This window comes from Myxine glutinosa, chromosome 1 (genome assembly GCF_964187855.1).
Source record: "Myxine glutinosa chromosome 1, kmMyxGlut1.1, whole genome shotgun sequence".
NCBI classification, from domain to species: domain Eukaryota; kingdom Metazoa; phylum Chordata; class Myxini; order Myxiniformes; family Myxinidae; genus Myxine; species Myxine glutinosa.
The window spans coordinates 149,474,809-149,487,133 of record NC_136261.1 but is presented as its reverse complement, the minus strand read 5'-3'; the positions used below and the strand labels follow the sequence as shown (position 1 = coordinate 149,487,133).

At 50.6% G+C, this 12,325-nt stretch overlaps 1 protein-coding gene across 2 annotated transcripts in view; it reads left to right on the top strand.

Moving 5' to 3' along the window:
- The first annotated feature begins 3,041 nt into the window (after positions 1-3,041).
- SMPD2 (sphingomyelin phosphodiesterase 2) overlaps positions 3,042-12,325 on the top strand; it is a 612,478-nt gene continuing 603,194 nt past the window's right edge. The window contains exon 1 of one of the 2 annotated variants that reach the window (XM_078778065.1): positions 3,042-3,156. In XM_078778065.1, coding sequence (XP_078634191.1) covers positions 3,055-3,156 — 102 coding nt within the window. In that variant the 5' untranslated portion in view covers positions 3,042-3,054. Of the gene's footprint in view, positions 3,157-10,383; positions 10,444-12,325 lie in introns of those variants that run through there. The other variant, XM_078778069.1, reaches the window with a different exon arrangement.

Here is a 12,325-nt window from a genome sequence, read left to right as displayed (position 1 = left end):
TTGGTGAAGTGTGCGACAGGTCTGGTGTGCGAAAAACGAGGTGTGCGAGAATGTCCGCCCATGGGGTGTGTGAGGAAAAAGTGCACGCCAAGGAGTGAGTGTGCTGTTGAGAGTGAGTCGGTCGTAGCGCGTGTGCGAGGGGGTACATGGAAGCGTGGTGTGGTGAGTGTTACGGAGGAAGTAACGGAAAAGTGTGCGCAAGAGTGTGCGCGAGAAAGGTGTGTAACGGACGGGGTGCATGAGGAAAGAGTGTGCTGTCGAGAGTAAGGGTGAGTGCGCGACCGAGAGTGGAGGTGAGAGTAGTGAGAGTGACACGGAGCGTGAGTTGGTTATGACAGGTGAGCGAGGATGTACACCTGGAATGGAAGGATGCACACCTGGAATGGTAGAGCGTGTGTGGGAATGCACACTTGAGTTGGTCGTGAGGCACGTGGTTGGGTGTGCGAGTGAAAGCACACCTGTAATTGTCACAGAGGAGGTGACCGAGGAAGGGGCGCGAAGAGGTGTGTTGGTGAGGTGTGCGAGCGACGAATGTGTGCCAAGGTGTTCGGTGGTCAGGTGTGTGACCAAGTCTGTGAGTGGAATGAGTGTACCTGGGTGTGTAAGGAAAGGTACGAGGAGCATGGGAACGGCTGGAGGTATGAGCAAACAAGGGGTAGCGTATGCATGTAAGCATCCAGGTGAGGCATCGACGGTAACCGGGTTAGCGGTTAGAGCGACTTATAGCCGAATCGGGCCCTCGGTGCATGCCGGGCTTCGCGTGCCGCGAGAACCAGCGGGGATCCGAGCCACGGCGGGTTCGAAAGGACCGCCGTACCCGATCCACGCTGGGCCTCGCTTGGAACGGCCGCGTCCGTGCTCAACTAGGCGGAGCGGGCAGCTCGATAGGAAGGGTCGTCATGGCGACCACTTTTTGTTGAGACGTGCCGGCAGGTCGAGATCGGGACATTGGATGGCTCCACGCCGAGGTGGTGCGTGGGATCTCGGCCCGGGTAAGCCCCCGTCCCTGCCGCGAATGCGGGACGTATCCAGCCGCTGGCACAAAACAACCCGCATTCATTGCTCGGCTGTACGAAGCCGAGCTTTAGAAGGGAATTGGCGCACCGAGAGGATCTAATAAGTAGACGGGTGATGAGGATAGTGTTTTGGCCCCGAAATTAGAAAAAAGCAAAATTTGATGATGGTACGGTGATTAGCAGTAAATGACAAATTTTTGATTTGTTGGATTTGGACGAGCGAAATTGATAGTAGGACCTCCCCGATGTGGTGGGATGGCAAATCCATCATCCCTCACAGGGGGGGGCAAATGCGCTATAGTTTATGGGGTGTATGGCAGTGGAAACTAGCCCGGGTGGGTTAGGATATTGTGTGTAGGGATCTAGAAGAGATTGACATTAGGTAACGTTAAGGTTTAGTTAGTGACTGATACCTGTAGTGGGGACGCAGGTAGTTTAGTGTGGATGATAATGACGTGGGAGCGCAATAGTTTAAAGGGACGACTGGGAAGCGCAAGTTCCAGAGGGGAGTAGTTAGCTGAGATGATGCCGTGTGTGTGAGGATTGAACAGGTGTGATTGAACAGGTGTGATTGCACAGGTGTGCAACTGAACAGGTGTGTGGAGCAGTGTATGAGTGAGTAGTGGTGATTGCGTGTTGTGTTGACCAAATGGTCCAGGAAGAGGAGGAGGGTGCAGGTGGCACCAGGTGATTGCACAGGTGTGCAACAACAGGTGTATGTGGCTGTGTGGAATAAATGGAGTATTGGAATGGATGGTCGTGGAGTGAGTATGGTGGAAATTGTGGAGTGGAGTGGATGGTGCGAAGGTGTGAATGGGGGAAGAGTGGACCCCCATCACGGATACCCGGGGCGGGTAGAGTAAGTGTTAGGTAGAGGGTACAGGTAAATTGTGGTTGGATATTGGCATCTGTGGTGCGGGTGAAAGAATGGTCTTTGGATGGGTGCATTAGTGTTGTGGAAATGGCTGGGCGTGTAGCCTGTTAGTGTGTGTAGTTGGTTTGGGCACTCCACCACTGTGAGGATGTCGGCCAGGTGAGGCCGCAGGTGGGCTCTGGGAGCCGGTAGTAGTTGTGTGGATGGGGCCCGAGGATCCGGAGGACGGACCCGGGTAGCCCAGTGCCAGAGGGCACCGAGTGGGGTGACAGAGCCAGGAGGGGCCTTCCCCAGTTAGTTAGGTTAGGGTGAGGAGCTAGGTAAGCTCGGGTGGCAACTGCAGTGGTGGAGGTGTGCAGGTGGGTAGACCTGCTGGGAGAGCTACACGTCGCAGCCCAGAAATTGTGCGAGGGCACCGGGAGATGAATCGGGGGAGTGAGACCCCAAATTGAGAAGCACCACAGTTTGTCAATGGGAATTGGTTTTTAGAACCCATAGTGTAAGTTGGCCAATGGATTGGCAGGGAGAGACCCCGGGTAGTGTAAAGTGTGTTAAGGTCATTTAGAGGATAGTTAGGATTAGGAAGTCTCCTCGCACCATCTGCATCCACTCACCTGAGGTGACAGGAACTCCACACCATGCCATGTTTTGATTATTTTTTACTGTGCAAATGTTTGGATTGTGAGACGCATCATGACGTGGGTGTGACATTGTGCTTGATGTTCCATCTCTTCCTCCTTATGAGGATTGATGACGAATTGGGTGATGGCAAATTTTGGATAGAGGGATTGTGGTGACGAATTTGGAAAAAGGAGAAATATGGGGAAGACGTGACAGTAGTGACGAATTGGTGATGTGTAGATTTTGTACATATGGGGTAAGGGCAAGGGTAGTGTAGGTGACAGGGGGGTGACGTACGGTAGGGACGAGCTTTCTCACTTCGCCCTCAGTACGCATTTCGCCTTGCATTGCCTTATTGATGTGTACCCTTGTGACCTTACCCCTCGCTCAATTGTCTCTTTTGTCTCCCACATGACCTGTGCGCCATTGGGCGCCGAGGGGAGCGTGCGTGGGTCGGCCATTGTGCGCCCGAAATTCCCAGAACCAGCTGTCTGCATCGATGCACCACATTATGGACCACATGCCGGTGGCCGAGCACCACTTATGGACCCCATGGGTTGGGGCATGGCCCCTCTGCTGGAACCGGCCATGAGGGCCCGAAATCTTGCTGGCGGACCTTGGCCACAGGGCACCGATGCCCCACAGGTGAACCACACGTAGTCGGCCCTGTGGGCCATAAATAAAGAAAATAAAAAGGACACATTGGGCACACTTTATTGCAAATAGGCCGCCAGTAAGAAAATGAAAGAATGACAACATCTGGAAGACCAAATAATAATAACCACCAGAGGGAGCCGAAGAGCAAGAGATCACCTGCAGGGTTAGGGGTTGTTGATTTTATTTTTATTGAACATGCATTGAACACTGATGAACTATGGTGACTGCACCGATTGGTGCTTGAGGGTGCTTGTATTGGTGCGTTTTTGGGTGCTTTAATGGTGCGTCGATGCAGAGCAGACTGTCTCCCCCCCAGAAAGAACAATCACAGGTCCTGGGTTAGTTTTGTAAATAAAAATAGCATCATTGTAAATAATGCTCCCCACCGTCAGTGTATAGTTTGAAGACCATTCCGCAATTCGGTTAACTGTGGGCGTAAGTCTGTTAGGCAGGGTGCAATGGAGCAGCGGGACACATTTATTTATGTTTTAAAACTGTCGCACTCAGGGTCAGGTTAAAAGTAGAGGGAACTACACCTACGTGTCACACTAAATAAAAGTTGTAGGCCCGGGACGTGCCTAAGAGGAGGAGGGTGCAGTGTTGCGGATATGAGGACTGTATTTTTTTTGATTGTGTGCTTTATTATTATTATTATTGTTTATTCTGCGCCCCCCTGCCTCCGGAGCTGTGTAAAGGTGAAAGGGCATCCCATAATTAGTCCACAAGCATACACGTCAGCCAATAATAGAATACCCCTGTTCGATAGTTATATCTTATTCTGTGTTTTAGAGTAAGGCTGTGTCTCCCATTAATTGAAGTACTCCATTGCACCAGTGAAAGAGAATAGATCCCCTTTCATTCCCATCCCCAAAATCTCCATTTCCTTCACATCCCCTTTCGTCATTGCCGAGCCTCGATTGCCAATTACCTCCCCTCCAAAACCACCATTGAACAAGGGCTCGGGTCGGGGAAGAGGGGCGTGCCCGCCCGTCGTCATCAAGGGCGGAGCCAGAGGGTCGCATGACCAACCAGGGCCGAGGTGAGCACACCGATGGGCGTGTCCTGAAGGCCGGCGGCTTGATCGCCGGAGGCGCTATAAAGGCGTGCGCGCAAGTGGCGTGAGAGAGTCAGTCAGTGGAGTCGGTGGTCAGTTGGTTGCGTTGGTTGCGTTGGGTCAGTCGGTGGTGAAGAGTCGGTGGTGAAGGTGGTCAGTTGGTTGCGTTGGTTGCGTTGGGTCAGTCGGTGGTGAAGAGTCGGTGGTGAAGGTGGTCAGTGGTTGCGTTGGTTGCGGTGAGGAGTCGGTGGTGAGGAGTGAGTGGACCAAGAAAGAGTTGAGGGTTTGGACCAGACGAGTCAGACAAGTCCTGGGAAAGCAGCGGAGGCCACAGCAGCAACAACACCCAACAGCCACTTGGGGCCTGGACGGCGGTTTTGAGCAAGGCCGTGAAGGAACGGCGGCTGCTAAACGCGCCGATCGTGCTGCAGGACCCCCTTGGACCTTCCTCTCCCTCCAGCCATCCACCTCCTGCCTTTCCACCCTTCTTGTGTACGTGAGTTTGTTTTGTTTGTTCTGTCCCTGGGTTAATTAAGTCTGTATAAGCTAGTATTTGCACTGTGTCACCTGCGTCTTATGTGTTGTAAATAAACGTGACTGCTTTCTTTTTGCTTGTGTGTATAATAAATCCAATTACTCTTCTGTCCGTCTTCTCGTCTTATTCCTTTTCCTCTTTGCATTTCGTCGTTTTAGTCTTTTCCCAGATTGGGCAGCTGCGGTGCGATACGGCCAAAGTTCTGGGTGAATCGGGTGAGTCGGGGATCCTGTAACGGTCGCGGTTGCACCATCCGCTCGGCCCATCATAACATCTAAACCGCGATCAGTAACAATATATATATATATATATATATATATATATATATATATATATATATATATATATATATATATATATATATATATATATATATATATATATATATATATATATATATATATATATATATATTGTTGCGGATATGAGGATTGTGTTTTTTTTATTGTGTTGTATTATATAGTAAATTGTTGTAAATATCACCCTCTGTAAAATGTAATGATTCCTTGTAAATACCTCCGTTATGTAAAAAGGTCAAAGGGCGTCCCATAATTAGTCCATAAAGCATACACGTCAGCCAATCATAGATTTCCCCCTGGTTGATAGTTATATCTTTATTATGTGTATTAGGGTAAGGCTTTGTCTTCCATTAAGATGACACTCCATTGCACCAAGTGAAATAGATAGATTCCTTTCATCCCCCATTCCCACTCCCAAAACTTTCATTGCCAAGCCTCGATTGCCAATTACGTCCCCTCCAAAACCACCATTGAACATGTGCTCGGGTCGGGGAAGAAAGGCGTGCCCGCCCGTCGTCATCAAGGGCGGAGCCAGAGGGTCGCGCGACCAACCAGGGCCGAGGTGAGCACACCGATGGGCGTGTCCTAAAGGCCGGCGGCTTGATCGCCGGAGGCGCTATAAAAGCGCGCGCGCAAGGACGTTGTAGAGTGGAGTAGTTGCTGAGTTGTGTAAAAAGATGATCCAGGAGAACAGAGAGAACCAACTGCGAGAGAACATTAAGGAGATCATCATCCAGGGAAGCACAAAGCCTGTTGTAGTCCTGGCAAAGCACGCGACGTCCACAGCAGCAGCAGCAGCGGCGGCCACAGCAGCAACAACACTCAACAGCCGCTTGGGGCCTGGACGACGGTTTTGAGCAGGGCCGCGAAGGAACGGCAGCTGCTAAACGCACCGATCGTGCTGCAGGACCCCTTGGACTTTCCTCTCCCTCCAGCCATCCACCTCCCGCCAGTCCTATCATCATTCCCCGCGTGAGTCTGTCTTTGTTTGTTCTGTCCTGGGTATTTAATTAAGTTTGTAGAAGCTAGGTTGCACTGTGTCTAAAATCTTCTGTAAATTATTTTCTTATCTTTCCTTCTCCTTGGTTATTTTGAGCCTGTATATAGTAGGAATAAATTTAGTAGTATTTTCAACCTTTTTTTTCGTCTTCTTCTTCTTCTTCTTCACATCCGTGTCGCTTTTGTCTTTTCCATATTGAATATCTGTGGCGCGATCCGGCCAACGTTCGGGAATCGGGTTAGTCGGGGTAACTGTTAGGCCGCGGTGCCATCCGCTCGGCAAACCAACATCCTTATCCGCGGGCCGTAACAATTGGTGTCAGGAGTGTCGGATTCGCACCTGGGACTAAATTTATTTAGCCCAAATTTTGGAACACCAATTGTACAATTGGCAGTAACAATTGGTGTCGGGAGCGGGAACGGACCTGAAGCGCGCTTAACGCGCTCAAAATTACAAGCTGCTGAAATTGTTTTAAAGACAAAACCCGAATTTTGAAATCGCGCCATGGCTGGTCAAGGCGACGGGATGTCGGTGGGAGAGATAGACGGGGTAGAATCGACCCAGGACCTCGGGGAAATGAATGTGGAGGAGGGCAATGAGGAGGTGGTTGAGGAGGTTTCAGGCGCGCAAGATGGCGCTCTCGCGCACAAGGTTACGGGCGCGCAAAAGGGCGCCTCGCACATGGCTACGGCGACCGCGCCCGCGGCCGTAGCAGCGCCACCGGTGGATTTGAACCTTTTAATGATGCAAATGAAGGCCCTTATGGACAATAATAGTGAGCAATTGCGAAACCAAATCGGAGGATTGGAAAACAGAATGGGGGAGAGGCTAGAAGCCAAAATGGGAGAAATGGGGGGCCAAATTGAAGCAATAATGAACGGAATGAGGGCCGATAGGGAGGAAAGGGAGCAGAGGGACAGAGACCGCAAGTTGGGTGAAAGGGTCCCAGGGGTGCACGACGAGGTAACGCGGGTCGAGAAGCGCTGGTTGAGCGAAGTGGAGGAAAGCGCGGGTAAAATGACAGGGGTAGAAATCGCGACACGGGGTATGGAGCAGCCGGCGACCGCTGAGGTAGAAGAGGGTGTTTTATTAAAGCCAGCGGTCGTCGAGGGGAATAAAGAAAAAGCAGTAGTGGGTATAATTAAAATTGAAGAGACGACGGAGGTAGCCCAGGAATCGGAGGAAGGAATGGAAACTGTACAAAGTCCGTGCTCACATCATGATGCTGTGCTCATTAATCCTTATAAAGATTTGCAGGTGTTGGTGCAGGGAGGAAGAAGAACCCCGAAGGTGAGACGGGCTGCATGTGGTGCCGGGAGATTTTGTAAAAGGGGGTTTGGCGCGAAGAGAATAGTCGCGCGATTGGGGTCAATATGGCACCCGTGCGTTGGTGAAGGGTCCGGTGTGAGTGGAAATAGCACGCGTGTGAAACAAAAGTGTGCGTCAAGGGGTGAGCGTGTTACGAAGCGCGAGTGTGATACCGAGTGCGAGCGAGAATGCACGTCGGGGTGTACGGAGTGTGACACAGGGAGTGAGAGCAATACAGAGTGTACGTGCGAGGGGGAGTGTGACACGGAGAGTAAGGTGGTGGTGGAACGTGTGCGAGGAAGCACACCTGAGTTGGTCGTGGCGCGGGTGTGGGAGAGCCCATCTGAGCGCGTTAGTGGGTGGATGCAAGAGAGCACGCCCATGGTGAGTGGTACGGAGTACGTACCGAGTGGGGAGAGTGCACAAGACGGTGCGCAAGGTGTGTTAAGGGAGTATGCGAACGGAGAGTGTGCGCGAGAGGTGTGGTGTGTAACAGGGAGTGCGTTGGTGGAATGGACGGAGTGTGTGGGATGCACTGGAGGCGTTGGAACGCCAGGTTTTGTGAGTGTGAAACGGGTCGCGTATGCAAGTGAGGCATCGACGTTGAACGGGGCAGCGTTTAGGGTGACGGATAGCCGATGTGAGCACTCGGGGCGCGGTGTGCTTTGTTGGATGCCAGGCCCGGCGCGGATCGATGCTGCGTTGCTTCTCTTCGAAGCGTCGTTGCCGATTCGGGCTTGGCCCCGCCCCGCACGGTCGAGTCCGGGCCTTGTCGGGCGAGGCGACCGGTCCGGTTCAAGGGCGAGGGGGAGATTGAGCCATCGGGCCCGGGACCGCAAGGTGCCGCGCCGAGATGGTGCGTGGAATCTCGGCCCGACCAAACCACTTCCCTTGAACCAAAAGCCGGACGGATTCAACCTGCAGGCGACCAAACCACCCGAATTCATTGCTCGGCTTTACGAAGCCGAGTTTAATGATGTCATGACGCACCGAGGCTAGGATATAGCAGACTGTGGTGATGATAATACTGATAGTGTTTTTGATCCGAAATTTAGAAAAGTGAATAGAATTGGCAGTAAATAGAAAATTTTTGATTGGTTGAATTTGAGTGTGCAAAATTGATAGTAGAAGATACCCGATGTGATGGGATGGCAACTCTGCCCTCCCTCATAACGGGGGCAAAGGAGCACTAGATTTATGGGGTTTATGGCAGTGAAAACTAGCCCGGGAGGGTTAGGATATAATGATAGGGATCTAGAGAAGATGACAATAGGTAACGTTAAGATTAGGTAGTGACAATGATACCTGTAGTGGGGACGCAGGTAGGTTAGTGTGGATGATAATGACGTGGTATGTGCTTAGTTTAAAGGGAAGACGGGGAGCACTAAGTTAGCAGGGAGTAGTTAGAAGAGATGATGCCGTGTGTTTGAGGATTGGGAGTGTATTGAGCAGGGTATGAGTAAATGATTGTGATTGTGAGTAGTAGTGTGATTGCACAGGTGTGCAACTGAACAGGTGGATGGAGCAATGTATGAGTGAGTGATAGTGATGTGAGTTGTGCTGACCAAATGGTCCAGGAAGGAAGGAGGGTGCAGGTGGCATCAGGTGAGATTGCACAGGTGTGCAACGACAGGTGTATGGAATAAATGGTCTGGAGTGTATGGAGTATTGGAATGGATGGTCGTGGAGTGAGTATGGTGGAAACTGTGGAGTGGAGTGGATGGTGCGAAGGTGTGGATGGGGGAAAGGAGGATGGACCCCATCACGAATACCTGGGGAGGGTAGTTTAAGAATTAGGTAGAGAGTACAGGTAAATTGGGGTTGGATATTGGCATCTGTGGTGTGGGTAGTTGCACAAGAGTGTTGTGATGGGTGCATTAGTGTTGTGGAAATGGCTGGGCGTGTAGCCTGTTAGTGTGTGTGTAGTTGGTTGGCACTCCACCACTGTGAGGATGTCGGCCAGGTGAGGCCGCAGGTGGGCTCTGGGAGCCGGTAGTTGTTGTGGATGGGGCCCGAGGATCCGGAGGATGGACCCGGGTAGCCCAGTGCCAGAGGGCACCGAGGGGTGACAGAGCCAGGAGGGGCCTTCCCCAGTTAGATAGGTTAGGGTGAGGAGCTAGGTTAGCTCGGGTGGCAACTACAGTGGTGGAGGTGTGCAGGTGGGTAGACCTGCTGGGAGAGCTACACGTCTCAGCCCAGAAATTGTGCAAGGGCACCGGGAGATGAATCGGGGGAGTGAGACCCCTAATTGAGAATCACCACAGTTTGGTCAATGAGAATTGGTTTTTAAAACCACATAGAGTAAGATTGCCAATGGTTTGGCAGGGAAAGACCCCGGGTAGTGTAAAGTCTGTTAAAGTCATTTAGAAAGTAGTTAGGATGAAGATCTCCTCGCACCATCTACATCCACTCACCTGAGATGACGTACCTCCACACCATGCCAGGTGGTTTTTGTTATTTTTATGATGCAAATGTTTTGGATTGTGAGACGCATCATGACGTGGGTGTGACATTGTGCTTGATGTTCCATCTCTTCCTCCTTATGAGGATTGATGATGAATTGGGTGATGGCAAATTTTGGTTACAGGGATTGTGGGAACGAATTTGGTATAGGAGAGATATGGGGAGACATGACATTAGCGACGAATTTGTAAATGTGTAGATGTTGTACATATGGGGTAAGGGCAAGGGTAGTGTAGGTGACCGGCGGGGTGACGTACGGTATGGACGAGCTTTCTCACTTCGCTCTCCGTACGCACTTCACCTTGCATTGCCTTATTGATGTGTACCCTTGTGACCGTACCCCCCGCTCATCTGTCTGTCCCCCCTTTTTGTCTCCCACATGAGGACCTGTGCGCCACTGGGCGCCGAGGGGAGCGTGCGTGAGTCCGTCATTGTGCGCCCGGAACTCACAGAACCAGCTGTCTGCATCAATGCACCACATTATGGACCACATGTCTGTGGCTGAGCACCACTGATGGGCCCCATGTGTTGGGGCAAGGCCCCTCTGCTGGAACCGGCCATGAGGGCCCGAAATCTTGCTGGCGGACCTTGATCACAGGGCACCGATGCCCCACAGGTGAACCACACTAGTCGGCCCTGTGGGCCATAAATAAAATAAATAAAAATGGACACGTTGGGTGCATTTTTTATTGCAAATAGGCCGCCAGCAAAGGAAGATGACAACACCAGGAAGAGAGCAATAGCCAGCAGAGGGAGCCGAAGAGCAAGAGACAACCTGCAGGGTTAGGGGTTGTTGTTTTTATTTTTATTCATGAACAGTGATGACTGTGCACCGATTGGTGCTTGAGGGTGTGTTGGTGCGTTTTGGGTGCTTTCATGGTGCGTTGATGCAGAGCAGACTGTCTCTCCCCCCCCGAAAGAACAATCACAGGTCCTGGGTTGCGTTTTGTAAATAAAGTAACGTCAGTGTAAATAATGCTCCCCACCGTCAGTGTATAGTTTGAAGACCATTCCGCAATTCGGTTAGCTGTGGGCGTGAGTCTGTTAGGTAGGGTGCACTGGAGCAGCGGAACATATTTATTTATGTTTTAAAACTGTCGCACTCAGGGTCAGGTTAAAAGTAGAGGGAACTACACCTACGTGTCACACTAAGTTAAAGTTATAGGCCCGGGACGTGCCTAAGAGGAGGAGGGTGCAGTGTTGCGGATATGAGGATTGTGTTTTTTTTATTGTGTTGTATTATATAGTAAATTGTTGTAAATATCACCCTCTGTAAAATGTAATGATTCCTTGTAAATACCTCCGTTATGTAAAAAGGTCAAAGGGCGTCCCATAATTAGTCCATAAAGCATACACGTCAGCCAATCATAGATTTCCCCCTGGTTGATAGTTATATTTTTATTATGTGTATTAGGGTAAGGCTTTGTCTTCCATTAAGATGACACTCCATTGCACCAAGTGAAATAGATAGATTCCTTTCATCCCCCATTCCCACTCCCAAAACTTTCATTGCCAAGCCTCGATTGCCAATTACGTCCCCTCCAAAACCACCATTGAACATGTGCTCGGGTCGGGGAAGAAAGGCGTGCCAGCCCGTCGTCATCAAGGGCGGAGCCAGAGGGTCGCGCGACCAACCAGGGCCGAGGTGAGCACACCGATGGGCGTGTCCTAAAGGCCGGCGGCTTGATCGCCGGAGGCGCTATAAAAGCGCGCGCGCAAGGATGTTGTAGAGTGGAGTAGTTGCTGAGTTGTGTAAAAAGATGATCCAGGAGAACAGAGAGAACCAACTGCGAGAGAACATTAAGGCGATCATCATCCAGGGAAGCACAAAGCCTGTTGTAGTCCTGGCAAAGCACGCGACGTCCACAGCAGCAGCAGCAGCGGCGGCCACAGCAGCAACAACACTCAACAGCCGCTTGGGGCCTGGACGGCGGTTTTGAGCAGGGCCGCGAAGGAACGGCGGCTGCTAAACGCGCCGATCGTGCTGCAGGACCCCTTGGACTTTCCTCTCCCTCCAGCCATCCACCTCCCACCAGTCCTATCATCATTCCCCGCGTGAATCTGTCTTTGTTTGTTCTGTCCTGGGTATTTAATTAAGTTTGTAGAAGCTAGGTTGCACTGTGTCTAAAATGTTCTGTAAATTATAAATTATTTTCTTATCTTTCCTTCTCCTTGGTTATTTTGAGCCTGTATATAGTAGGAATAAATTTAGTAGTATTTTCAACCTTTTTTTCATCTTCTTCTTCTTCTTCACATCCGTGTCGCTTTTGTCTTTTCCATATTGAATATCTGTGGCGCGATCCGGCCAACATTCGGGAATCGGGTTCGTCGGGGTAACTGTTAGGCCGCGGTGCCATCTGCTCGGCAAACCAACATCCTTATCCGTGGGCCGTAACAATATATATATATATGTATATATATATATATATATATATATATATATATATATATATATATATATATATATATATATATATATATATATATATATATATATA